General features: G+C 39.7%; 1 protein-coding gene across 1 annotated transcript in view; it reads left to right on the forward strand.

Annotated features, from left to right (window-relative positions):
- The window catches only part of LOC6042455 (protein stum), a 95,169-nt gene that overhangs the window by 35,606 nt on the left and 36,005 nt on the right, over positions 1–23,558 (forward strand). Inside the window, exons 4-5 of the mRNA XM_038258195.1 lie at positions 10,947–11,399; positions 11,456–13,984. Coding sequence (XP_038114123.1) covers positions 10,947–11,399; positions 11,456–13,984 — 2,982 coding nt within the window. The remainder of the gene's footprint in view (positions 1–10,946; positions 11,400–11,455; positions 13,985–23,558) is intronic.

A 23,558-nucleotide genomic window follows, 5' to 3' on the forward strand; every position in this document is an offset into this window, starting at 1 on the left:
GTTAATTTAAATTCGAAAATTACATAAATTTCCCTTTCCCCTCTTCGATTTGCGTGAAACTTTGTCCTAAGGGGTAACTTTTGTCCCTGATCACGAATCCGAGGTCCGTTTTTTGATATCTCGTGACAGAGGGGCGGTACGACCCCTTTTATTTTTGAACATGCGAAAAAAGAGGTGTTTTTCAATAATTTGCAGCCTGAAAACGGGATGAGATAGAAATTTGGCGTCAAAGGGACTTTTATGTAAAATTAGACGCCCGATTTAATGGCGTACTCAGAATTCCGAAAAAAACGTAATTTTCATCGAAAAAAACACTAAAAAGGTTTTAAAAATCCTCCCATTTCCGTTACTCGACTGCAACAAATGTTAGAACATGTCATTTTAAGGGAAATTTAATGTACTTTTCGAATCTACATTGACCCAGAAGGGTCATTTTTTCATTTAACACAAAAATTTCGTATTTTTTTAACATTGCAGGGTTATTTTTCAGAGTGTAACAATGTTCTACAAAGTTGTAGAGCAGACAATTACAAAAAATTTGATTTATAAACATAAGGGGTTTGCTTATCTCTGGGCCTTGTAAAGTCAAGGGGCATGATTTGATCCTAGTGCATTAGTTAAAATTTGGGTATGCTTTCTTTTTTATAAGCACTATGGACACCACTTCATGCTACGAGAACTCGCTTTGTCACAGCCCCAGGGCTTAAGCGTTGACCGATAAGCTGTCTTCGTGAACTAGGTAGTTCTCCGATAGTGAAAATATCACAATTGCACAAGACACCGCTGCATCTGTGACTTTTTCACTATCACAATGTGGGATTTAGGTTGGGACTTCAGGATAGTACAATTGATTTGTTGCTTAGCATTAGCATTTAAAATAAACCTGTATCCTTTCCAAATCTATTTGATGTTTAAGTTAGTGGCAATTGTTAAGTAGGAGTAATGCTGTCAAAAAACTTTGATTTTGTAGAATACTAGGCATTCTTTTATGTCAAATTGTCCATAGAGTCTCGATCAATCATTAATGAAATGATATCGGACAAAATTCGTTGATCTGTTGAACTAACGGTTGTCGGATTATGGTTGTATCGACCATTGTTGCGAATCGAGGAACTACGGATCTTTTGACGTAAATGGTCATTTCTTTTTCAAATCGCGATTTCTATCCTATGTGTAAATCAGTTCATAATTTTTTATTGTTTTTGATAGAAGTAGTACTACAACAGTTAAAGGAAGATTTAGTTTTGAATATTAATTTTAGAGTATTTTAGATTAAAGTTTAGACTTTCCATCCAAGTTAGTTAGCAAATGAATATTTGGACTTATATGAATAATTGAATAATTCGGACTTATGAATAACACACAACTGTGCATTTATTCTAGAGTCAGATCCATACAGCGTCAGTGTTTATTTGGTCGAAGTGTACAAATTCATTGGCAGATCTGATTCTAGTTGTAATGTACGACAAGACTACTGACGGACGTGACAGGACGAGGGCCCAGTTTAGAGGTTTCGACATCAACGATGTGCGACTGAACCACCCTCCAAAAAAAAAAAACATAAGGGGTTTGCTTATAAACATCACGAGTTATCGCGAATTTACGAAAAAAAGTAACGGAAATTGGCAGAGTTTTTAAAACATTTTTGGTGTTTTTTTTGCGATGAAAAATAAGTTTTTTCGCAATTCTGAGTACGCCATCAAATTGGGCGTCTAATTTTACATAAAAGTCCCTTTGCCGCCAAATTTCTATCTCATCCCCGTTTCAGGCTGCAAATTATTGAAAACACCTTTTTTTCGCATGTTAAAAAATGGAAAGGGTTGTTCCGCCTCTCCGTCACGAGATATCAAAAAACGGACCTCGGATTCGTGATCAGAGACAAAAGTTACCCCTTAGGACAAAGTTTCACGCAAATCGAAGAGGGGTCGGGGCAACTTTTTCCGATTTCGTGTGTGCTGGTAGAGAATTACTCACATACTAACAGTTATACCCGGCTAATAATGCACAGAAAGGTGAAAGACGTCATCGCTTTTTCAACAGTTCCCAACTATTCGATAAAAAAGTGCTACTGAAAAAGTTTTGCAAATATAGCAGAAACATTTTTGCACTCCGCCCGGAGCAAGAAAAGAAATTCCAACAAAACCCACAAATATCCAGCCATTTGACATTTCCAAAAGGCCATCTCCGGCCGAGTGTGGGCAACCTTGCTTCTCGGAGGTACCTCTCGCTATGACAGCCCCGCGCTACCTTCAATTACGACCCATTAGGAGTCCAAGAATAGCCCCAAACAACCTCACGCTTAAGCAGCGCGGTTATCCTCGAAGGAGTTCATTGAAGAGCAAACAAAATTGTGTACTGCAAAAGGGGGAGAAAAATACGAAACAAATCGAAAATCAGCCGTTCCATTATGCGTCATTGATATTGACCAACTCCAAGGATTCACAAACCGGCGGACGAACGGACTTCATTGATGGTCAGTCCAGCGTCAGCGTCACCAAAAAATCGGCGCCCGAAAACGTTCCAAAATATGGACGAAATCATCGTCAGCGGGCTTCAACCATTAACCTGGAATGCGAAGATATTGAGGGGCCTGTAAGAAGGAAACGAGATTTTTTTTTTAATTCGTTTTCAACCTCTATTAAGACCTTGTTGCTCGATTGGAAACTGTATTCTACTGTTTTCCTGTTCGAAACATTATCTTCTTTACGAGATATCATCTCCTTCATGAAGTCTCCTTAGACGAAATACCCCAGGAATTTCTCCCTGAACTTCGCCTCCGCGGAGATGTCCTCGGCGGTGGACACCTGGTCCTCGTCGTCGTCGTCGTCGTCGGACTGCCGGGCCACCTCAATGGAAATTGTATATAATCTTAGCTAATAATGCCAACCACCCTCCCTCTCCAGCAGAGCGGCACAATTAGCATAAACCGAATGAAAATTGTATTATGGCGTGGCAGCTAGTACATAGAGAGGTGAGACTCAGAAACCCCTCAACATTAACGGCAAACGCCGCTCTGGGGATCAACAGTCCGGCAGGGCCGTTGACTGGAGGAAGAAAGCCGAGCCCAAGAGACTTCTGTAGAGCTTGTTTACTGATAACATAGGATTTTTTGCTGCTGCTGCTGTACTAAGTCGGTCACAGAGAATGCAGTGGTGTCAATTTTGCATTACCGTCTAAATACTAAACATACTGAACAGATTTTTAAAATTTCGGTTTTGAAAATAAAAACTTACTTTTTGCAATTCCGTCGTGAAACTACTTACTTTTCCTGACATTCTTGAACGACGAAATAGCCTACTTTTCTGTACCAAAAATAACAGAATCGAATAGCAACACTTTTCAAAATAAATGCTGAAAAGTTCTACTTTTCAGCACTCAAATGGGTGCTGAAAAGTTGAACTTTTCAGCACTTGTTTTGAAAAGTAACACTTTTCAACATTTGTTTGATTTAAACGATTTATTGACAAAATACATGAAAATTTGACATAAAATTTCACTAACAGTGCTACTTTGTCCATAATAGCACTCACTTTTCAGCACTTGCAATTATAAAAAAAATCCTATACAAAAGTCTTCTTTGGAATAGCAAGAACTCGTATTTGCTGTTAACCTGAAAACTAAATTTTAGAAATTTCTAGACTTTTTTTATAAATCAAACAAAAAAAAGTTTTATTAGTAACTTTTTGCGATTCCGTCGTGAAACTATTTACTTTTCCTGTCATTCTCGAGCGACGAAACAGCCTACTTTTCTGTACCAAAAATAACAGAATCGAATAGTAACCCTTTTCAAAACAAATACTGAAAAGTTCTACTTTTTAGCACTGAAATGGATGCTGAAAAGTTGAACTGTTGTTGGCTGTGGAGTCGGAATCGGAGTCGTAGCCGGAGTCAGTGGAGTCGTGTCTATTTGGGAAGTCTGGAGTCGGAGTCAGAGTCAGAGTCGAAAAAACTCGAACAGCTGGAGTCGGAGCCGGAGTCGGCTAAATTTTATTAGCTGGAGTCGGAGTCGGAGCCGAAAATTTCTGATTACCCGGAGTTGGAGTCGGAGTCGGAGTTATGTTAAATTCAACAAAAATTGTGTTTATTTTTTTATTTTTCAGTATTTGCTATAAAACAGAATAATTTACAAAACTTCTTATATTTTAAATTTTTTTTCAAGTTGCATGCGCTGTGTTTTCATTTTTATTTTTTTAGTGATCACTAAATGATAACCTGTTAATCAGCTCTTACCCAAGTATGTAGTATCATCATAACTCAAAATAAAATAAAAACAATATTGGTTTTGTAGTCAGTAATATTTAATTGATTTTTGACTGCATCATTTTGCTAATATTTATGTACCCTTTAAACTCAAATTTGACCAAATTTAATCTAGTTCTTTCTGAAAAAAGTACACACACAGTCATCTTATACCCCGATAGAGAACGTCTTGGTGGTTTTAAGTATTTAAATCAATGTTCAGGAAAAAAGTTACGAGGCACATCAAAAAATATAAATAATAATCGCTATTTATGGAAATCGAAAAAAAACACTGACTCCTGTTTTAAGTTATCGCAGTTTTAGTGAAAAAAGTTGATTTTTTGCCGATTTCGTCATTTCCTGTTTTTGCGCGTGGCGCGTCGAAAAACTCAGTTTTTATTTTCAAAAAATCATATCTTGGAAACGTACGGTTCGACATCGCCAATTTTTTGCTATGTCATGTGAAATTTTCCGAGGAATCCGATAAAAATATTTTCAGACATAGGCTCTTTGGTCCAGACACGGTCAAATCGCCATTTTAAGTTTTCAAACGACTTTTTCAAGAGTTAAGCTAGATTTTTGGAACTACTTACTATTTTTCTCAAATATCCAAACTCATCACCTTTCTTTTGCGTCTAAAACAGCTAAAATCGGATGAAATGGCGCGGAGATATGATTTTTTGAAAAAAGTGATTTTTGCGAAAAATTACGAAAATTGCCATTTTTTGAACCACCCTAGCAAGATGTAGGTCACCCTAATGGCCAAACAAAAAAATACGGGTCTAATTATTTTGGCCGAGGAACCCCCAGAAAAATTTTGAGCCCGATTGGAGAACTTTTTTTTCGGTTTAGGCTCTTTTCAAATGGAATTGCTGTATAACTTTGTGCAAAAAATTAAAAGTGTCTGAGAATGTTGATCCTTAGGCAAACTATTTTGATATTGTTGCAAATTATCGTTGAACATATCTCAAGATTTCAGGATAGGACAGGATTTCAAGATAAAAAAATATCCGTAACCTAGAAAATATTTATCCTGTGGCGCACGAACATTCATAAAGCTTCGTTTTAGGTGAAGATGCAAGAAGTGTTGCGCGCCTTCTTTTAAATATATAAAAAAATTAAAAATTCAAATAAATCCGAAATTCTGAGGTATAATATTTTCTAGGTCACGTATATTTGAAATGGACCCCTAAAGCGTTCTTACCACGAAGATTTTTTTAGAGATTGATTTGTAATAATAAACTTCTTCAGCCTTGGCGTGATGTCCATGCGTCTTAAAAATTTCAATGGAGCTTTAAAAAATAGTTTTGTTTAAAATTGTTATTTAAAAATACAAGGTGACTATGATAGTCAACTTAAAAGTGAGCAAATTGAATTTATATGTTAAATCAATCATTAAGGCCAGCTTTCTTTTAATGATCATCAAAAAAATAACAATTTAATATTTTAGCTTTTAATCAACTTAATGAAAATTTGAGGTTAAGTAAATAAATCCAAATTTACTTACCAAACAGTTCTTCTGAAAATGCCTTCAAAACTGGCGTTTTTTTATTTCTGTTTCAATAACGTCTAAAACTTGTAAAACTAGAAACTTCTTTCCGGGTTTTTCCACTTAAAGAGTTTTTAAATAATCCAATTTATCAATGTTTTCGAAATAATAGTAAACTAACTTTTGAAATATTTAAAAATATGTGGAGTCGGAGTCGGAGCAGAGCCAACCATTTTTTGAAAGCTGGAATCGGAGTTGGAGTCGGAGTCGGAGTCGAAGTTGGTTAATCCCAGAAAGCTGGAGTCGGAGTCGGAGTCGGAGTCGCTTGAAATATGACCCGACTCCGCAGCCCTGCTTGTTAGGAAAAGTTATACTTTTCAACATTTTTTTTTGATTTAAACGATTCATTGACTCAATGTTTGGACATTTGTCCTATAATTCTGTTCAAAGGTGTTTTCGAAATAGCAAAAAACGTTGTGTGGAACTCGTTGCAAAACTTGACTTTTTCATCACTCGTCGTATTTATCTAACTTGGTGAGCCTCGTTGGATAAATTTTGCAATTTGAGCATGAGCATGAGCATGGTTGACTGCCAATGAGCTGCTACTCCGTTATTGACAGATCAGCTGAAGTTAAACAATGAATCAAAAATGATCAGTGGGAGCCAACCATCCGTTCACTGTTTAACCCCTGAAGACCCCGACTTTATTAGTCAATACCGGCGCCCTCCCAAGAAGCCTGCAGTTCAACAAAAGGTAGGAATGTTAGTCCGATAGTTGAAGTTGCAGACTCATCAAGCACATAGTTTTTCGCTATATACTTGTTGATACCGCTTGAGACCGTTGAATCCACAGCATCTCCTTCAAGCATCACGTGATTAATATTTTTTGGGTTAGTAGGATAAGGTATTGGCTTTTCGATGCCTCCCGAGCTACGATGCTATGGGGAGGACTTTCATAACAAACCTGTCGGCGAGCCTTCCGAGCAACGATGCTATGGGAAGGTCTTTCTAATTAGCACACCAAAACACTCGCGCACAGGTATTTAAATACTGAATAAATGTAATTTTTCATCACGATTACCCAGACGACATTGATGATATAGGAAGGACTTTTTACAGTCATTTACAGTAATACTTAAACTTATTTTAATGCAACAATTCACACGACGTCGTGCCTCCCGATCAACGATGATGTAGGAAGGACTTGAGCAAGCCAATCAGGATGAAACACGAAATAAAATTCTTTTCTTTTCACACACAATGCCACATAATTGACCGCGCGTCACCACCCAACTAATTGAACTCTTCTTGCACCCTTCGACAAAATTGTTAGAAATTAAATTTCCTGCTACCAACATTCTGAAGCGATGTTTTTTTTCCATACATTTTAGCGATTTTCCCCATATAAACTTCATCGATAAAAAGCGATCACTTAAGCTTAACCGATTTGGCTAAAAATTGGCACAGTTTCTTATTATTGCCTTGAAGAGATAAAGAGAAATTTAAAAAAAATATTTTACCATGCAAATTTATATGGAAAATTGAATCGCTTTGCGCAAAGTGAGGACTGGACCAATCGTTCTCAAACTTTGGGGAGTTTTTTAGGACCCCAAAAGGAACTGAAAAAATGCTGTGCTGGAATACATACAAGTCTCCATACAATTTTGGCAGCTGTCAATACAAACATTTTTTAGACAAAAACTCGCAACTTTTGAGCTTTAGAGAAGTAGGGACAATAATTTTGCCTCAATGTCTAAATTTTTTTTAAATGAGAAAAGGCATTTTCTCTAATTTCTTTTGATTTAAAAGTGAATTTCAAACAACCAATATGATTTGCTACCAAGTCGTTATTTTAAAATTATCTCGAGTAACGGAGTGAGGTGTTTTTTTTTAAATAAAATTGTTTTCACATTTGGCAACATTGTCCAGCATAAGAAAATTAATTGTCGAACTTTTCTCCGTACATGTACCCCTTACTCCAGTCATACTGTCGACTATGTACCGCTTATGTACCTCAACTGAATATGATTAACATACATTTACCACCACACTCACACACGTTGCGCACATAAGTTTTTCTTTGTACTTTTCTGCCTTCTGGCGTGTACTAGTAACAAATTCTACCACAACAACGTCGATGACATCACAAACTTGTTCAGGCACTGGGTTAGTGGTATTTTGGGCCGCTCCTTCGCTTTCGGCAAAAATGGTGAAACCCAATAGAGTCCTAGTTGAGCCCACTTCAAGTTGGTAGGACTTGGCACGTAGGTGGAAAGCGACTTTTCAACGCGAATGCTAATGTGTTGTTTATTTAATGTTTCAAACTTTATTTTTTTTCGGCTGAAACTTTGCGGTTTCAGAAGGGGGTGTATTAAAAGGGGGCATGTTTGGTGCATTACGCTCCCAATCCTAGCCCATGTTGAAATTGGCAGACTTTGCTGGGCGCTTTGTTGGGTGGGGGTGGTGACCCACAACACACACGTGTTGAGTAACAGGCTGTGTGTTGTGGGTGAATTTATGAGCTAACTACGATGGCGAGTTTGGGGTGACCAACCAACGACCGGCACCGGATGCCGGACGAGATTGTCGTCGTGTAACGTGTGTAATCTGTGGAATTTTGATTAGCTCATTATTGGGAGATTTATGAAAAAGTAAATAAGAGCATACGGCTATTAGGACTCCTTTTTATTTTGTTTTTTTTTCTGAAATTATTATGCATTTTTTTTTTGCTCGGTTTGAGACAATTTAAGTCAGACAGCACATTGTAAAAAACTTATATAATCTTAAATAAACTAGGGGAACAGCATCTAATTCCAGCGTGCCTCTAATGTTGGCAGGTCAGAACTTTGACATTCAATTAAAGCTAATTAAAAGCGTTTTCAACTGAAATCAGGTGATAAATAGCTGAATAAGAAGTGAGCAAGAAAGTTTCAATCATAAGTTTTGCAAAATTAGTTGTTTAAATAGTGAAAATCAGCAAATTGGATGTAGTTAGGAGCGAGAGCTTAACCTGCCAAAGATACGAGAATTTCCCCTAATTGAAATTGCATCAATCAGGTTTGGTATAATATGTAGTAGGTATAACTTTTGGTAGAATTGACCAAATTGGATGATTCCGAATGCAAAAGATCCAGATTTGCCCGATGGTCTCGACCATGTCATGTATCTATGCAGGATGGTGTATTAAAATGATGCCTTGAAGTTTTGCATCGTTTCCGGCATTGTTCTGTAGAATGGTTTTTGTTATATTGACCAAAATCCATGCAGGAGGGCCGAGGTACCCCAACGGAATCCGGAACATCTCCGGTAAAAATGAACCATATTTGTCCCCCATTTGACAGTTCAAAATATAGATAAATCTGGATCTTTTGCAACCGGAAGCATCCAAAGATCTTTGAGGAAAAAATAGGGGTCAAATGACTACCCGAGCGTTAATTAAGAATGGATTTTTACCCGCTGCTGAACGGAATATCTTCAAATTTGGACCAATAACTTATCCTTTGACTGGATGCTGTTGTTATCCCATATGAGCCTAGTAGCTGAAAACATTTTCGTTCAATTTATATGCATTTATTTGGTTGGCATTCTATAACATGTTTCTTCTTCCACAATTATGCTACGTAATCCCGTAAAAATACATTTTTAAAATGGGACAGCTATTCTGCCGTTCTAAGCATAATTGTCCCATGTCATTTTTGGTCGATTCTGACTTTTTGTCATTTTTAGGTTTAGTTTGACGTTTATTTTTCGAAAAACCCATAAAATCTAGTACTTTATTCGAAAACTCATTGAAAACAACACCAAGTCTGTTTGTCCCATCGTTGTACTTCTACGCATAATTGTCCAACCAAATATATTCTTTCAATTATGCGTAGAGACACAAAAAAACGGTCGAATAATTTCAATCGCGTTTTTCTCAGTTACACTTTTTTGAACATGGGACAATTATGCGTAGAACGGCAGTATTGATCGTGAAAAAAACATAACAAGAACTCAAATAACTGTTCTTAAACATCTTATGCTAAAACAAAAGTCGTTTTCTCGAGCTTGGAAGTTTAAGTGTTAAAAATTTGGAGTCGGTGAACTAGCGTCCGTTTCACCTTAAGCAAGGTTTTAATGTAAATATTTCTTTAAGTAGTCCAAAGTAGAGGCGGGCAAACCGCTCAAGTTGGACTTGGAGGGAAGTTGTTAATGTCATGTTTGAAGGCCACGCGGTTTATGCACGATCCCTATGGTGTATATTTAATCATTCAGTCTATCTGGTCACGTCAGTGAATGTGTTCGCAAAAATGTCCCATATGCAAAAACAGCATGCTGAGAAAAACGCATTTGAAGTTTGTCCCACACATGAGCCTGCGTGTTATGTTTTTGCGAAAATACTGGATTTCCTCCTGATTTCTAGAACAAAGTACTGGATGTTCTAGGCTTTTCTGAAAGAGCACACGATTTTGAACCAAACTGCATCAATAACTCAAAAGCGATTAAAATGCATATGGGACATTTATGCGAATCAGTTTCACAATTTTAGAGTTTTTTTTCGAAAAGGTCCTAAAAGCTATTGTGCGTCATATCTTTATAGGTCCTTTAAAAAAATGGAATTCGTGTATCCAGGTTTTTAAGCGAAGGCGTTCGAATGTTGAACGTCCGATATGTCAAAATCGCGCAGTAGCACCAACATTAGACAAAAAATGTGGCTGTCATGCCATGGCACACTTTTTTCGCAATGTTGGTACCACTGCGCGATTTTGACATTTTGGGCGTTCACCATTCGAACGCCATTTTCGCTTAAAAAGCTGGATACTAAAAAGTGTTTTTAATTAATTTTGATCGTTCTCTACACAAATCTTAACTAAAAATAAAGATCTTTTTGAGGTTTATTTTTTAAAACTGTTGTTAGAAAAGTTTTCAGAATGCTTATTTAAGTACCTCAAGTTTGAGTAAACAGATGTGGTCATGCAAATTATTTTGCATTTTGGCTCAAAATTCGAAAAATTCAATTAATTCAACCATCGTTTTCGGTATGGTGATGTTTTTTGACGTCTTTTAAATATAAGGCTCTTGCTTTATAGTGGACCTAAATTCTGTATTTGGCCTAAATTCATTTTAAAGTCCAAAACCAAGGGTGGCTCGTTCTGCCCCCCTGGACCATTTGGCCTCAGCTCCCCTGCCCCTTTTTTCCTCAATGAAACTTATCGTAATCCGTTTCTTTTCCTTCCAGACCCACCCTGCCCGATATGGACATGCTGAAGCACAACGACTGGATCAACTTCTCCGAGTACGAGTACCAGAACAGCTTGATCCCGAAGACGAGCCAAACGGTGTCCGAGGTGCAGCAGTTCGTGAACAACAACCTGAGCCGTACGATCGAAAACGGTGTCTTCCAGAACCCGCGGGTGGCGGCGATGCGCTCCCGACGCAACTCGATGAGTGACAATCTGTACGCGGGTGCGGGTTCCGTCGGAACCGGGTACGAAACGCTGGACAATGTAAAACCCTCGACGTTTACGATTTTGGGTCACGGAGGTTTCGGATATGACAGCAGTAGCGCCGGGGGAGTCGGGACGACGGACGAATCCAACGAGACCGAGTACGAGCGGATGCTGCGGTATAGCAGGGCTGGAGCTACCACTCCCATATTGAAGGACAAAATTACCACGGGGTCCAATTTTAGGTTTGTTAAGTCAGTTTATATTAGACGTTTGACTAACGTGACTTCATTATTTTTAGGGTCGCCGAAGCACGCCAAAACAAAAAGCCCGCATTTACAATCATTAACGAATTCCTGCCCAAGTCGAGTTCGTTCGACGTAACGACTGGTCCATTCATGCCCTACCAAGCCAAACATCGCCTCGCGGCTAACCGGATTCTGTCGGCCAGTTCAGTGGGAACGTACGGTGCGGCGTATGGTTATCAGAACCGTACCGGTCACACCCTGGAGCTGCCATCGGATGACGGTAGCAGCATGTTACACCACCAGCGACGGTTCAGCCACTCGGAGGTGTCCCTCAACTCGGAGGGACGTCGGAAAAAGTCCACCGGGAAGAAAGACTCGCCGAAGAAGAGTGGCAAGCGGAAAACATCCGTCGTAAATCCGGGTCGCAAGCAGCGCGGTGTCCTCGAGGTAGTCACCAAATCTCCCAAAAAGCACGCCCGTGCTAAAAGTGCCAAACTGACCGTAACGGGAGCCTCGGACGACGGACGGTCGCCAACGCCGAGCGACCAGAGTGACCTCATCGACATTCCCGAGCATCACATGCGCCATATGAAGCTGTTTTCGTACAAACCTTTTTCGCGGGGACCGATGCTGTCACCGGTGCCGGACAAAAGCTCGATGGAGAACTCGCAGGTTGATCTGAAGGAGGAATCGCCGAAGAAAGGGAAGGGAGGGGCTCTTCGAGCGCCTGTCTTCAACATCCGAAGTCTGCTGTCCCCGGGCAAGTCGAAAGCAAAGGAAGAATCACCGGAACCTGCGGCAGGAGCTTCTCCCGGTGGCAAAACGGGTTCGTTGGCGTTTTCCTTGCTTGGAGGTTTGAAAAAGACGGAGGGCGGCGCAGTCACCAAAGAGTCGGAAGGCTCTCCCAAAAAGAAGCGTTTCAACCTGGCCCGAGCCATCATCGACTACGGGAAGAAGACGGAGGATCCGCCACCACCGCCGGAGAAGAAGGCGGATTCGCCGAAGAAGGTGACGCGGCCAGAAGTGAAGCGCGACGGCAAGCGGAAAGACTCGGAAGGGAATCGGGTTAAGGACGGTGGGAAGAAGGGGAAGGGCAAGGGCAAGGTGAAACCGAAAAAGAGCAAGTCGGGTGGTTACGACGATGACGACGATTACTACGAGGAGCAGAAACCGGCGAAGAGGGGGATGCTGAGGGGTGCGTTGAACCTGGCGTCGAGCTTCACCTCGAAAGGGGGTGGTACTAAAAAGGGGGCGGCTGCTGCGTCGGAGAAGACGCCCAAGAAGTTGCAACGGGTTGGTAGCAGTAAACGGATGGCGGAGAAGAGTGCGACCGGGGGAAGGACTGGCGCAGGTGTGAAGAGTGGGAAGGCGTCGGATCGAGCAGCGGAAAAAAGTGCCACTTCGAGGGGCGGCAGGGCGGCGCTTAAGTCGGCGACCGGTTCCCGAGGGGGCAAGCCACTGAGAAAGAGCAGTTCGGCGAACGCCCTGAACGTAGATAGTGTTAAGAAATTGAATCGTTTGTACGAGAAGAACGCCAAAGCGGGTGCGGCTGCGACTACCGGGAAGGCGGGTCTTCTCAAGGGGCAGGACAAAAAGTCCCGCCAGTCGAGCGATTCGCTGCTGAAAAAGTCGGACAGTAGAGGAGAAATGAAGCAAAAGACTGGAAGCAAAGAAAAGGAGATTCAGAAGCGGGACTCGGAAAAGTCCCTCAAGAAGAACGACAGCACCAAGTCGATTCTACGGACTGCATCGAAGGCGTCCCTGTTCGGGAAGCGATCTGACTCCAAGACGAGCCTGCATCAAACTGACGCCAAGGGGGCAGCAGCTATGGACATGCCACCGGGAAGCAGCGGAGGAGCCGGATCGATGGTCGACATGGGCAAGAGTCCCATGAACACGCTGGGTGAAGCCCAACCGGAACCGGTCGTCAAATCCACCCGCGCCACTCCAAACAAACTGCAAAGCAAGGGTTCCCTCATCTCCCTCCTAAGCATGCGTAGCAGCACCCGTAAACCTCCAGCGGAACCGGACTCCGCAGATGGCGAAAAACGCGGCTCCCGCCCTGGCACCGCCCTCAGTCGTCAACACTCGGCCTCCGCCCGCAACGTTGCCGAAAAGGGCACCCCCAAGCACAGTGACCGCGACATGGGATCCCGCACCAGCATCCGGGAGAAGCCCGGCAGCACCAAACCCACCCGCCGCGGACTCAGCAAAAACAACAGCCTTATCTCGATGAAGAGCATCGCGCACGCCCGCTCTTTTACCAACATTCGGCCAACGCCCAAAGACGGCAGCGAAGCGCTCAACAAGAAGAACCACGAATCGATGCCGCAGATGACCAAGGTCCAGGAGGGCTCCCAGGAGCACGACGACGGGGACGAGGCAGGAGGGGCAGGTGGAGGAGCGGGAAAATCCACCACGACGGCGACGACGACGAACGTGATGACCGTGGCCGGGGCCGGCGAAGGGGAGAAGGTGTCCAACGAGTACATGGAAGGAGGCGGAGCGGCGGGGACGTCGGAAATGAATCCGGGAAATCAACCAAGTGCCAACACCGACCCGATGCAGAACGGGGAGGGAAGGTGAGTGATTTTATTTTTTTATTTTTCTGTGAAAAGTTAGGTTTGTCGCTGTTGGGTGCGTTGAAGTCTTTCCGGTTGAATTTGGGAATGCGATGAAAGGGGGTGGCGGTTCAACGACCGATAAGGAGAGTGAAGTCTCTGGTTTAGGTGACATCAATGAAAGGGGGTTTGAATTATGTCAAGGTTGACAAAAACCAAAATGCAAACGAGTTGAATTTATTTAAACTTCCCAGGACCTGTAATGCCCACAATAGCCCCTTTTGATACATCAAAGTTGTGTTTATGTGTCAATTTTTTTTCCTAAAATCTTCAACCATCAACCCTAACAAGGGAAACATTTTCTACAGCACTCGACTGTAACATTGATTATTTCTGACTCGTTTATAAACTACAAATACTGTGAGATATTATTCTAAAAAAATATAAAAAAATGTGAAGGCAAAAAAAGAACCTGCACCTGCACCATTGAAGGATTCATTCTAAATAAAGGGAGATTCAATGGAGGCGCTAGGTTGCTGAAATTGGCTCATGGCAATGACACCCGAAATGTTGAGCTTTTTTTAAAAAAATAATGTTGTCGATTGGATTCCAATCTTAACAGAACATGATAAAGATTCATCAGTTATTGCAATTGACTTTCAAATTGGTGTGCCTGTTTCTTTTCAATTTTGGATAGTCAAATCATTTAAAAAAAATTATTTGTGGCTCACTTTACCAAACGTCCTAGCCATAAGATTGGCATCACAATTATTCGGCAATTCGAATCAAATTTAGATTATCTTTCCAAACCAGGCTCATTTTGGTCCAACTCCTCCCCTCAGCTACACAGAAAAAAATAATGTAAATTTGGAAGCTTTAATTTTGGAAGGTTCAATATTACCTCTTTTATGATGTATTTTTACCTCAATTTAGACTGAAAAAGTGACATTACACCAGAAAAGTGGTAAAATTACACATTTCCAGAGGTAAAATTACACATTTTTTCTGACATAAAAGTTGTACCCCTTCCCAGATGTAATATTACCATGATTTTTTTTTCTGTGTATAGTAATCACCAACATCCTGCTCATTTACAAACAGGTGAAATTATTCGCCACCCTTTCTTTTTGGGTATTTTTCACGCTCAATTCCACGCGGTCAAATCATAAATAGCCAGCGGATAAAATATGCACAAACCACGCACTCCGCCAGTCTGACCTCGTTCAGTATTGTTTATAGTAGCAGCGGAGGACGACGACGACGACGACGACGGAAAAGTGTTGAGAAAATTCATAACCTCGATCTTGACAGTGCGCCCTACTGATTTTGTTGCCCCCTCCCGCTGCCGTCGATGATGGTTCCAAAAACTCTGGTGGGTTGCGTGACCGGTCTGAAGGAAAGAAATTTGCTCATGCTTTCCTCCGTCCTAATCAAACTGGGTCAACGAGGTGGAAAACTCGGCCATGTTTAAGTTTAACATTTTTCCGGAGCGTTTATCGCATACATATATCACAATGTTGCGTCGTTCGAACCCCGTAGCCATGATTTGCTATCTTGACTGTTGAACATTTTTACAAACACTTTTCAGCAGATGGCACACATTGATTTTTTTGTAATTAACCGGTTTGATTTTGTAATGCGAGCAAATTCAAACAGTTGTATTCCAATAATATATGGCCAAGTACAATCAAATAGAATTAAATAATCACACAGGTCGATCAAAAATATACATTTATACATCTTGCATTAGTTTGCATTAGGTCCTGAGCGCATTATGTAAACAATGCAATTTTCCAAATGCTCTTAACAAATGAAAGAAGATTCAGTTTATTTTATGGAAAAATGCAAATGGAGCACTTCCATTCGAGCAGTTTTTGCTTTTTTCTACAATGTATTTCTTATAGAGCGAACTGTCAAAAACTTGGTCCTGGAATCGAATGTGAGCGCTAGGTGAACAATTTGATCATCTTTCCGTAATCTGTACACCCACGTGCATAAGTTTTTTTGCACGAATTTTAGTGCTACAAATACCGGTGCTAAGAGTAAAAATAATCCCCTTTGTAGCGGGTGTAGGGACACTTTGTATAGACGCCCTTGCTTGCGAGCAAATTCAAACAGTTGTATTCCAATAATATATGGCCAAGTAGAATAAATTGGATTAAACAATAATCACACAGTCGAACAAACATATAAATCTTGCATTAGTTTGCATTAGGTCCTGAGTGCATTATGTAATCATTGCAATTTTCCAAATGTTCTTAGCTAATGAAAGAAAATTCAGTTTATTTTATAGAAAAATGCAAATTAGTGCTGGAGGTAATGATGGCTTGCCCACGACGTTTTTTCTGGACATCTTTTAGAAGAAATAATAGCCATAGCTGCTTTCAAAGTGTCTTATAGGAAATTTGCTTAGCATCCTTTGATTGGTTGCGACAGGACCTAGCGCTTTGACTTTGTATTTTAAATGGGATTTAACCAGTAAAATCGGTGCGTTTTGGTTTTTGCCAGTTTTGAGCCCCTCACAATTTTTACATTTTTCAAAATCCTTTCAAGCTCATAGTTCGTGATCCAGGGAATAACTTTGCCGAAGAGTGCGAAAAAAATCGTCCAATTTTAAAAATTTTAGAAAATTTATAACACCACCGCTGAAAACTTCAACTTTTTCTTCAATTGAGCATCATTTTAGTTTAATTCGACCCAATGCACAGTGGGAAAAAAGGGCCCAAAAATTACCGCAACATGATTTTGCGCAAACCATCGATTGCTATACACCAAAAGTTTCGTTTTTGCACCAGAAACAATAATTCGATGAAAAATCGCACTGCACGGACCGGTGGCCGGATTACTGGCTACCGTAAGATCCGGATTTTTTGGAAAAGGTATCTGATTAATCCAATTGTGAACTGATTCGCTTTCTTCTACCATGAAAACAATCCTAGAATAATATTAAATATCATAGGACCCATCGGAACCGGTTCCACCGATCTCCGGTGGCCACATCCGGAACCACATTAGGAAACAGCGTAAACCAGTCATGCGACGTATCAAACTTCTTGATTTTGGATGGAGAGTATATTTAAGCAGTATTTCTGCCTCCTTGACCGGTTCCCAGGTTCTCCGGTGGCCACATCCGAAGATCATATTTGGCAAATTCCTGAAACCACTCTTGTGACATATCAAACTTCATGTTTTTAAAAAAGGAGTTTTATAACTCATGTCCCCATCCAAAATCAAGAAGTTTGATACGTCGCATGACTGATTTATGCTGTTTCCTAATACGGTTCCGGATGTGGCCACCGTAGATCGGTGGAACCGATTCCGATGGGACCTATGGTATTTAATATTGTTCTATGATTGTTTTGCATGACTACCCAAGTAACATTTTTTCCAGGAGTTCTACAAGAGCTCTTCAAGATTGCTACAGCATAGCAGTTTGGACCGCGGTAGGATAAAATTCTCTTCAAAACTTCTTCAGGAGTTTGGAAGAGTACTTGAAGAGAGTTTTACCTACCGCGGTCCAAACTGCTATGCTGTAGCTATCTTGAAGAGCTCTTGTAGAACTCCTGGAAAAAAATGTTACTTGGGTATGCATGGTAGAAAAAAGCGTATCAGTTCACAATTGAATAAATCAGATACTTTTTCCAAAAATCCGGATCTTCCGGTGGCCTGTACTCTGGCCACCGGTCCGTGCAGTGCGATTTTTCATCGGATTATTGTTCCTTGTGCAAAAACGAAGCTTTTGGTGTATAGCAATCGATGGTTAGAGTGAAATCATGTTGCGGTAATTTTTTGGGCCCTTTTTTCCCACTGTACAATATCTCACCCTCTAAGGGGTGTGATTGGGTCAATTTCAAACGAGTTCAAGAGTGTTCAAGTCCACTTTTTCTCCATCGAAACCGACTACTTTATCGACTTCATTTCGCTGGGCGAGATAGGACGCCGTCTATTTTTAGACGATGACTCAGCACTTTTCCACTCTTGCACTTAAAAAACCAGATGGCAGCACAATGTAACGCCACGTCCCTATGGGGAACTGATGTTGATGACACGTTCTCCGGGCTAGTATACCAGTGGGAAAAAATTTAAACCGATTTAATGGCGGAATAGATGTTGTGACTGGATGCCTTAAAGCTTGTAAAACCAACTTTTACAAACATTCAAAGATTTATAACTTTTAATTTTGACGAAACTGCAATTAATCGAAATATCGTGTTAAAACACACCAAAACCACCTCCGGAAACCCGAAATATCTCCGGTGGTCAGGAACCATACTTCTAATGCTGATAATATCCTGAAAGTACCATACATTTCCCATCGAATGCAACTGGGTAGATCGAACTTGGTAAATTTTTCGCAAAGATACAGCATTGAGAATTTCCGTGACGTTACTACGCAAGCAGAACACCCTTTTTGTAAAATTATGCGTTGTAACATTACGAAATGTATAGCGGCTGTATAAAAATAGCTTAACATTTTCAACACACCAATGCACAGTGGGAAAAAGGGCCCAAAAATTACCACAACATGGTTTTTCGCAAACTATTGATTGTTATACACCAAGAGCTTCGTTTTTGCACCAGAAACAATAATCCGGTGAAAAATCGCACTGCACGGACCGGTGGACTGATACGCATACTTCTACCATGAATAGTCGTGCTAAATAAACATAGAATAATAATAAATACCATAGGACCCATTGGAACCGGTTCCATCGATCTCCGGTGGCCACATCCGGAACCGCATTAGGAAACAGCGTAAACCAGTCATGCGACGTATCAAACTTCTTGATTTTGGATGGGGACATTAGTGATACAATGATAGCATTCGATTCAAAAGTCAATTTTGCATTTAAAAAAAAACATAAACAAGATCAGTTCATCACAGCAGAATCACAGCCTTTTTAAAATAAAAATAAAAAATATCGATGGAACAAATTTTTCCACCGTTGTAACGTCACGCTACATATTCGCTGGTAGAACAGCAACCGAAACGTTAAATCCTTCAATGATGATTGTTTTGGCAAATTTAACGTACTTTCAGAATCTGTTAAAATATTGAAGTGTTTTCTTTGAAATTTCCGCGGCACGGTCACGGCAGAATGTGTCTGATCCAAAAAAAATCACAGCGGCGAGATAGCCAAGGAGGTTGGGGCGCGGACTTAGTAATCTGCATGGAGATGACTCTCACCAGATTGATGTTATTTTTGTGGTGTGCAAAATCTAGTTTTTTTTTCTTCCGTACATGCTTTTTGTGTACACTTTTTCTCATACAATATTACATGTTTTTGCTCAAAAAGGTGATGTGCATGCTTTTGCATGCGTTTTTACACATAAATTCTTACTGTGTCGTCACCCCCCACTGACAGTACCATAAAATTATCTAGGTTTAATAACGATACAAATAATGCTTATTTTTATCGTAAGCACGATAACGATACTTGTTCTGAGTCATCCAAGGACTCCATGAGTTATGATCTGTGGCTCTACCGCCGTAACAAGCGATCAGCGTTTTTTGACCAGGGATCATGCCCACATGGCTTCAGTGAGAACGGTAGACTACCTACTTTTTTATTTTGTTGGGATGTCCTGAGTCATTCCGCTGACATCTTGCTTTCTACGGTCGTTGGACGGACCAAGAAGGATCTTCTTGTGAACCGCTCGAGAGTGCAAGGATTCATGCGATCCACGACAGGCGTTCAATCATGGTTCGTTCTTGCTTGGTTTACAATCATGTGCGAACCACACTTGAACGTGATGACGTGTATCGTATGAACCACGATTCGAGCGAGCGAACCGTGACATAACTGGATGACTGTGAAGATTGTTCTGTTAGCAGACCCAGGTTGATTTAAAAAAAAACTTTATTAAACAGATCTCTGTAACTAGTTATTCGATGTTTCATATTAAAAGCGCAAGTATATGTTGTTTCAAAATGAAGCCTTGTCATGCACTCTGGATATATCTTCCAGTCTTCAGATATCAGGTATATTTCCTTAATATTTCTTTCCCTTTTTGCTTTCTTGCAAAACTTTTGCAAAAGAGTGGCAAATAAGTATGATTACTACCGAATATTGATTTCGTATTTCAAATAGGGGATATTATTTGAGGTGATTCGTAAAAATAATAGAAATTGGAATAAGCTTGCTTATTATATACTTTCTTTGTTCAGTGCCCTCGTTTGCATTTCTAAGCTCTCCATTCAACAGTGCAAATACCTTGAGATTGAGTACACCCTTTCTACCCCATGAACTGTATATGGTGGAACATGCCGTGCCATGGGTATATTAGCTCATATCACACAATAATTAAAAACTCCGCTCGGAGCCCACGTGACGTTACGTAAAAGCGCAAGTAAATTTTCCAACGTCCACCCGGCTTCAACATCAACTTTAAAGAGGACCGACTGTGACGTTCAAGCTTAAAATTTCCCCCCGACCTGTGACGCGAGTGTATTTTTTATGTCCAATCAAGTGCAATAAAATATTTCCACTTGCAGCTTTTGCCCCAAACGACCAGCCAAAATGACCGGCAAATTTAATGCAGCAATCAGCAGCAGTTGGGTCCTTAAAAGCTGTCCAGGTGCTACTGCTGCCCACAAAAAGCGGCAGTATTGCTGCAACGCGCCTAGTTTATGCTCATGACGGTCAGGGTAGGACTCCTTCTTTGGGTCATTGGTGTAGGATTTCTGTGCCAACCTGTCGAAAACGGAATGACCGGGCCTGTGTACATTGTTTTCCAATAGTGTGAGCGAGAGAGTGGTGTGCTGGTCATTTTCAGCATGCAAGGTTTAGTTTAAATATTCTGCTCAATTTTACTAAGCGGGGAGCATTTCCTTTTGCTGCGATAAGAACTTAGATTTGGCAATAAGGGCAAAGTATCAAATTTGGGATGCAACTTCCCTGAATGAGAAAACGCAACTTTAAAGTAAAGTCGTAAATTGTATTGTGTTTGGATTATTACTATTATATTAGCCTTATTAAAAAAATGCAGTGCTAAACTTGAACAATTTTAAACATTCTTTAGAACCTTTTAGGTACTGATAGGAAATCGGCTCACGTAGGTTCTCAACATTTTTCAAAAAGTAATCAACAACTTTCCTTTCAGTTCGTTATTATACTGGAAAAGCAAAGAACGACATTTGCCGTCTTCAAATTGCGTTCACATTTTTTGTGTCCTTTAATTCTAAATTATAACGTCAAGTGCCAATTCATGCCCACATATACTTCCCCATACATTAGGTACAAAAACTATAACATATAGAATGGTGGTTAGGGTGGTCCTCTTGCACCTAATATCTAAAATGATTTATAACGCCTTTTTGTCACTTGAGAACTACAGACAAAATAAGTAGCCTCACGAGTAGTTTGCCGAGTTCAATAAATACGACGAGTTTTGCAACATTTTGCATTTGAGCAATCAAATTTGCAATCAAAAATACTTTAGTGAAATTTTGATAAAGTTCACCGTTTTCAAGTTATAGCCATTTTTAGGTAACATTTTTGAAAATATTAGCAGTTTTTAATTCTTTTTTAAATTAGTGCACATGTTTGCCCACTTTTGGAAAAACATATTTTTGAAAAGCTGAGAACTATATTTTGCTTTTTCAAAACTTTGTTGATTCGACTTTTAGTTGCTGAGATTGTACCATGCAAAGGTTTAAATAAAGGACAATTCTAGATTACTTTTTCAAAACAACCAATGCGCCATGAGTATCCTATGTACATAAGACCTTTTGAAAAAGTAAGCAAGAATTGATGTTTGCTAAGTCTCACCCAAACAACCCACCATTATCTAACGTCGATATCTCAGCAATCAATGCCCGATTTACAATGTTAAAATATGAAACATTCGTGAAATTTTCCGATATTTTCGAAAACAATATTTTCAAAAAAATAAATCTACTAGCATTTTTTTTTAGATTTTCGCAAAATCTATTCTTTTAACTTTAAGGCAAAACGGGTCGCTAGTTCTTGGACAACTTCTCTTCAACTTAAATCAATTCCTGAACTCGACAGATTGCTTCAAACCAAACCATCCACTTTAACGACCCTCAGGTCTGTTATGGTAGAACTTGTTCAAGTTACGGCTTTTTTTTCTAAAAGTGCTTCCTAAAACTCGAGTCGTGGTGTCAATATGGTCTTCCGCTTCATCTTAAAAAAAGTTTGTTTAAAAGTAATCACTTACTTATTTTTTGGTAACATAGTTTTAAGCGTATAAATTTTGTTTATTTTTTCCTATTTTACAACCTTTATAAACATCTTTGTAGTGTGAACATTGTTTTTTTTAAGAAAAATATTCGTGGTGAATTTTTAAGGCAAGTTACACATATTGGTTTTACCTGAAAAAGTCTATCCAAAATTAAATGAGCATTTCCAGAAATGAAAGTTCGAGAAATCAGGAGTCAAACATTTTTTTCAGAAAAAAAACTTCAAAATATTTATGGAAATAGAAGTTTAACCAACTGGAAATAATTTGAAATGCATTTTCCTGCTTCTTAAATTATATATTGCATGTCTGGGATCGATCAAAAATATATTTATTTTTTTTAAATTCCAATGTACAGCACCGCAAAAAGGTTTTTTTCGGCGAAAAAACATTTCTTCAATACTGGAATATTTCGAAAATTAAGATCGATGCAAATATTTTTCAAAGTTTTTGTCGCTCGGCTCCGACCGGGGTCGAGGAGGAAAGCAAAAAAAATAAAAGTAAAATTTAAATAACAAGCCATTTTCTCAACATTTGAATGAAAAAAGTGTTTTGAAACGGATTTTACACTAGTTCAGTTGTTTTGCAATCATTAGTTTTCAAAAAATGTTAGATTTGACGAAAACAAAAATCATAACGACCAAAAATCTTTTTGCGGTACTCTGCCGTTCTACGCATAATTGTCCCATGTTCAAAAAAGAGCAATTTAAAAAAACGCGATTGAATTTTTTCGCCGTATATGTCCCTAATTACCCCGGTTCACATTTTATCACCCTTATTTGTAATCATCTTACAGCTAAACAAGTAAAAATGATGACATGCTTCTTAAAACTCATGATTTCGTGATAGAAAATACTTGGTGGGACAATTATGCGTAGAAGTTCAACGATGGGACAAACAGACTTGGTGTTGTTTTTAATGATTTTCTGAACTAACTTTTATGTGTTTTTCTGAAAGCATACGGTAAATTAAGCTTAAAAATGATAAAAAGTCAGAATCGTTCAAAAATAACATGGGACAATTATGCGTAGAACGGCAGTACTGTACATCGAAAATTTTCAAAAATTCTAAAGAGTTTTTAATAAACCCACACATGTTAAAAATGATTAAACGCAGGGGAAATTTCGATTGAAAAAAAAAAATTGATTCGCCCCCTGATTTTTCGGGCCGATTTTGAAGGGGGGAGGAGCAATTCCAGCCCAAAACAGGAATTTTTTAAGTACTTTTTTCTCGACCCTCTCCGATTTCAATGAAACATTGTAGACATTTTATCCTACCTTTATATAAGCCATTTTTGTGTATATGGAGCCAGTTACACTCGTTAGTGACATTTGAGAAGGGCGTAAGTGTTTTAAATATTTTTGTATTTCGTAATTTAAATATTGCTGTA

This window comes from Culex quinquefasciatus, chromosome 2 (assembly GCF_015732765.1).
Source record: "Culex quinquefasciatus strain JHB chromosome 2, VPISU_Cqui_1.0_pri_paternal, whole genome shotgun sequence".
Classification (NCBI taxonomy): Eukaryota; Metazoa; Arthropoda; class Insecta; order Diptera; family Culicidae; genus Culex; species Culex quinquefasciatus.